The following is a 6,000-nucleotide window of genomic DNA, read 5'->3' on the forward strand; positions in this document are numbered from 1 at the left end:
AATATCAGAAAATCCATTTTTACTGTGAGGGTCCCTGAACACTGGCACAGGCTGTGCCTGGCAGGTTGTGGAGCCTCAACCCTTGGAGATAAAAGCTGTCTGGACATGGCCCTGGACAACCAGCTCTGGGTGACCCTGCTGGAGCAGGGCTGTGAGCAGATGATCCCCAGAGGTCCCAGCCATCCTTAACCATGCTACAATGCTGTAGGGCCAAAAGGATGGCAAGAATGGGTAACCACAACATCAGCTGGATAGAGAAACACCAGTGCAACATCGCTGGGGGAACCACAGTGAAGAAAAATGAAGGAGCAGACAGCTGGAAAGACAAATACAAGCTGAAGAGCAGAACAGACATGAAGTGAGGAGCCAAAGGATCGGCAAGAGAGACAGGGCTGGTGGGTAAATGAAAGGAGTCTGTCCTGAGGTTTACAAGAAGCTGAAAATCTATTGATTCAGTAGAAGCAGTTGTCAACACCCTTTTTTCAGGAAAAAAGTTTACTTAGCTCCAAACAGCTCTTTTTCTCCAAATTCCAGAATTTCCTTTCTCCAATTCCAAATCCCTCCTCCTCTCTTTCCGTCCTTAAGAATTCATCTACACCAAAGGGAACTTAGTACTTGGCAGAAAAGGGACAGGGCTCAGGAATTGCTGCAGTTGGCAGGAGAAGCAGCCATACTGAACTGATCAGAGCAGCACACGGCTTACCCTGCTCTGCTTCCAACTCTGCCTCACTTCACATGTGAGATTACAGAATTTTGGGAAGGGCAGTAACTTGTTTCCCGAACTGCAATTAAAATGACTGTGCCTCAGCGTTGCAAAAGAGCCCCTTTGGGAAGAATTTTTGTCCTTTTTTTTATTGGAACAAATATTTCTGTCAACATTACAAATGGAAATAATGTTTTGTACTTGCACACTCCTTGCTTTTTCTCCCCATAAAAGATTTGACAGCTACTAAACATTTCTTTATCTTAGGTGGGATTATATGGGGCACATCCTTTTTCCCCTTCCTGAGAGGGGAGTTCTTACTCCTCCTGCATTGCTCCCTTCCCTAAAAGCAGAGCTCATTATACTGAACACAACATTGTAACATGGACTTCTCTCATTTTATGAAACTTAATTAAATAAAACAAAACAGAAACAACTTCAAAATCCCAAACTCACACGATAAAAGAATTCCTGATTATTCTCAATGTAGGAATCAAACAATGGAAAGGAAGCTAGGAACACAGAGACTCAAAGTATGTCACAAATCACATGTCAAGATCCTTAGACATTTAATTTCAAATTCTGTAGTATTACTATATTGTGTTTTGGTTTGCCAACTACTGCAAAAATTTTCTGGCAAGACAACTCTTTGCAAGCAAAGAAAACAAAACCCTTTTCTAGTTGAAGCAGAAATTAATAAACTAGTATAGAAATACCCTTCAATTTAATCAACACAGTTTTAAACACAGCAACAGACTGAGATTCTTCCTTCTCCCACACTTTTGTACTAACACAGGTAAGTGCTTAGATTAAGTTTTAGAGACAGCAGTCTTTTCAGAGAATAAGATTAAACCTCTAGCAAGTCACATGGTGCCCTGCTTTCAAAATAACATAATTGTGATTCTGTCTCTATCAAACTGCTCAACATGATAATGCTCTTTCAAGTCTATTTTTGTTCCCCTGCAAAAATGGGATTTCAGACATATGTATTTTTACTAGGCATCTTTTCAGTGAGGAGCACAGTCTGTAAATCCATCCTGGGCTCAGCACTGAGGTGATGGTGCCTCACTTCCAGCAGGAGACCTGCTGAGGTCTTGGTCCATCAGGATTTCCATCACAGTGCTCCTACTGCCCACACCCTCAGAAATGGGTATCAGCCACCTGGGAGACTCAGGATTATTCTGATGAAAGATAATGGAGAGACTTATCTAGATGCACTCTCAGAGCCTTAAAAATAATTACACGTTCCTCTCTCTTCTGAATCAGAAACTGCTCTCAGGTTTCTGTTGAGGAACTTTGTTAAAAACAAAGCAAAACTAAAATACGGCTATCACTGAATTCTCTACACAGTAACATACCAGTTGTTAGGTTTGAATTTTTTTTCTTTTTTTTTAAATATTTAGAATTTATAAAACTTATCACTTTAAGGGGATACTTTTTGCCCCCTTCACTGACTTTCATACCACATAGGATAGGAAGAGTAATCATCATCATCATCATAATGTAGTAACAATGATGTAATAATAGAATTAGAACTAATCTTCCTTTACCCTGCTCTGTTTTTCTACACACAAATACCTGCTCCAACCTTTTCACTTATATATTAATTTATTAGTCTATTAACTAGTAATTACCTATTTGTAGAAGCTGCAAAAGATCACCCAAGTTCACTACCACCAGCAGTTTTATTTGCAGGGGCAGAAAAACAAAGGGCAGAATGAAACAATGAAACATCCCGGAATTAAGCTTTAATTTAGGCTTCCTCCACAGGCCATTAACACTTGAATTCAACAAAAGTTGTGACTACACACTCCAGACACTCCCCAAAGTCTCAAGTCACAAGCACAAAGACTTCCCAGCATCATTCCACATCTAGCAAGGAGGAAGCAAGCACACACAAAGCCCATCCTCAGGAGAATTTCAGCCTCCTCCTCCTTCTCCTCTGTGGCTTTCATCACAGCAGCCAAGCTCCTGCATGGCCCATGAAAAATGCTGCTGCAAAAATGGCTCCTTTCAGCTCCTCTATTTGTTGTCCCTGTAAATCTGCACTAAGCACAGATCCTTGTCTTCCTCTTTAAGGGCTTCACTACTTTACCCCCTCCACTCAGCAGCTTTGAGAGACCTGGAGAACTCCCTTAACTCAGCTGGCACTTCCATGCCATTCCTGCCCTGACCAACAGCTTCTGCTGTTTGTGTCTCTGTGCTTCTTTCCACAGCCCTCACTACACATACAGGGCCACCTAATTAAATTTATAAATCCTTAGGTCTCAATTTTCTATAAGAATGTTCAAGGCTTCTTTCTGTCAAACCAACAAACTTCTGCCAAGTGGCCACAACATCATCTTTCCTGGTGGGTTTCATCCTTCTGCACTCAGTCCCTGGTTAAAAACAGGGAAATGGCTACAGACACGTGCCTGGCAAGGAGATGACAGTTCTTCACCATGGCCTTTATCTCATGTGTTGGCTCATCTGTTTGTCTCTTTAGGCTCCTGAACTGCCAGAACAGAAATCACAAACTGTTTCAACAGTACTCAGTCCAGAACAATGAGCTCCCTCTGGTAACTGAAGCATTTGGGTACCACCACAACAAATATTTACCAAAGCAAGAACAAAGATTTATCCTGTTTCCTAAGCAGCAGCAGGAAGCATTAGCATTTGGTTATCCTGGTTATCCCTTTGGTATATAGTCTGATGTAGTTAGCTGAAGACACAGGTCAATAAGTAGTAGTGTATTTTGGCAGGTATTCCAAAAACAGCAGCTGCCACTTCAGAGCATTTATTTTTGTTAGATACAGCCTTGCAAAAGTAGGAAAAGAACCTCTCCATATCTACACTACAAAGAGATTCCCATTACATTATTTAAAACTAATAACTTCAATAGCTTTAAATTATTATAGGTTTAAATATCAAGGTTTTTTACTTTTAATTCTGCCTAAATGGCACATCTCATATTACAAAATGGAAGAACTATTTCTTGTCTACCAAACAAGACATCTCCTGCATAACCAAATGCAATTCTGAGAGAGAAGCAATACTCAGAGAGCATCAGCACTATATTCTCAGTACCTGTTTCCACAGTGTTTTCTGTTTCTGCTGCCTCCAAACCATCCATACTGTCTTCATCCTCCACTGCAGTTTTTCCTCTACTCCGAGGCCTGCAAACATAAGAAGGAAAAACTCTTTTTAGACTGAAAGCGTTTGTAAAATTAGGATTTAAATCACTTCATTTAGAGAGATGAATGTCAGCACTTAATTATGTAACATTCAAGCTAACCCATTACTTCAGTCTTGTACAAACTGGAAGCTTCCTCCCCTTTTTCCCCATCCCAGGTTTTTGTCCCCAGCAAGGTACACTTGAATCAGCAGTTGGCCCTTTAATTTTATCTGATTCTTCTTACAAGAAAAACACAATAATGAACTTTTACTGATCAAACAACAGACTAACTCAGCCAGATTCTGACACAAGCATCCTGTCTCCTGCATGTAAAACGTAACAGAAAGAGAGAACATTACCCAAAATCTGGGCAGCAGCTACTATAAAATAGAGACTCATCCACACAGAGCACCCTTGGAAGAAATTTCCATAGAATAATAATGATGCTAAAGCAATGAAACTGAAACACACATTATTTTCACTGAAACAATATTTTGACACATGAAGTAAAATGTTATGAGAGATGACTAGATGTCATCACATTAAAAAAGTCATCACGTGAGGACAGCCTGTCAAAACTAAAATACCTGGCAGATTTGTTTCAATTTCAACCAAGGTCTGACGGAAAGCAGACAGGTTTGTGCCACAAATTCCAGCCTTTTTTCCCTGCCTGGCTCTTCAGTAACTATCATGGTGGGCTGTTGAGAAGCCCAGGCATCCAGATTCCCAGCTGTTCAGCAGCCCATTTGAAAGGGAGCCAAGAGCTTGGCAACTCGCCTCCCAAATTTTCAGGCTACTTGGCAACCTGCCTGACATGCTGACGGAAAGCCTGGGAGACCCTGGGAGCTTCTGATTCCAAGTACACAAATTTTGAGCAGTTTGGGGCATCTCAGCAGTTCCAATGTCCAGAGCTCCCAGGCAACCATTCACCCAACCAACACGCCTTGAATCGGCAGGCCAGCACACGGGCACCCCGCCTGCCCCCCCAGACAAAACCCCTCCAGTTCCTCTTTCACAGAGCACTCTGAAAGGTTTGGGTTTAGTTCTGCATTGGGGAGAAAAGGTTTTGGGTTTGTTTTTTTTGAAGCGATTAAATCATTCCAAAACCAGCATTTCCTTTTTTTGTACAGTCTGATGTAGCACTTTGGTCCATCCAAACTATTTCCGCAGGACTGGAGCTGCTAAATCAGCTACAGAAGAAATGCTATCATGCAATGCCTTTGGCTCTCTTGGATCAAAGAACTGGCCAGAACTGGAACCATCTCTGGAGTCTGTACAGGTTGCTCTCCTGCTAGAAAAGGATTGACTCTCTTGGACTACCTAGCAAGACAACCCCTTCAGATTGTGTCGGGACCATTTTAGTCTCTGTGAAGGAGGAAAAGAAGAATTAAAAGGAGGCTCAAACCAAAGTCTGAAAACCTCCCACTCAATTTACAAAGGAGCTGAGTGAAAGGGAAAAGCAAGAAGAGATTAAGGACAGGAGGAGTCCTCTTGGCATCCCTATACATTTTTTTCAGGATAATGCTGAAAAACGTGAGCACAGATGGAACCCTAGGGATTACAAGGTTATTGCTCCCTTAGCCTGCTTATCCATAAGCAGTGACAGCACACCCAGCACACACAAAATAAGTAACAGCCTTCTTATGAGAGACAGAAGCATCCTCTTCACTTATTTGCCACTTTACAAGCTCCCAGTGTACTCTCTTAAAACCCATGTTTCACAAAAATTCAAACCAGAATAAACTGCACAGTGACCAGAAGAAACTGCCTTGCACTCCTCCAAGCAGCCACTGCATCAGCCCATCCAGGAGTACAGTGAGCTGGCCAGAATGGGGACACGTTTTGGAAGTGGGAAGGACAGAAACACTGCTGGCAGCAGCATCTGAGATGGTCACACAGATGGATTCCCATTTGGAACAAAGAGTAGGGAGTAAAGCAAATGGAATATCACAGCCACTGGGTAGAACAGCCTCTTCCAGCAAGACTGAGATACGGCAAGGAGGGTAACACTCCTCTAACACTGAGAAAAACAAAGCAGCAGGTAAAGAAGCCAAAAAAGCATTTAAGTATTAAATTTCTTGCAATTCTTCACAACATCCCAGCACATCATCCAGCACCAGTGAAAGGACAGAATGCAGGTGAC

At 41.9% G+C, this 6,000-nt stretch overlaps 1 protein-coding gene across 1 annotated transcript in view; it reads right to left on the reverse strand.

Moving 5' to 3' along the window:
- Positions 1–6,000, reverse strand: part of KMT2C (lysine methyltransferase 2C) — a 188,355-nt gene that overhangs the window by 138,262 nt on the left and 44,093 nt on the right. The window contains exon 2 of the mRNA XM_031059743.1: positions 3,770–3,858. Within this exon, the coding sequence (XP_030915603.1) occupies positions 3,770–3,858 (89 nt within the window). The remainder of the gene's footprint in view (positions 1–3,769; positions 3,859–6,000) is intronic.

This window comes from Geospiza fortis, unplaced genomic scaffold, assembly GCF_000277835.1.
Source record: "Geospiza fortis unplaced genomic scaffold, GeoFor_1.0 scaffold182, whole genome shotgun sequence".
NCBI classification, from domain to species: Eukaryota; Metazoa; Chordata; class Aves; order Passeriformes; family Thraupidae; genus Geospiza; species Geospiza fortis.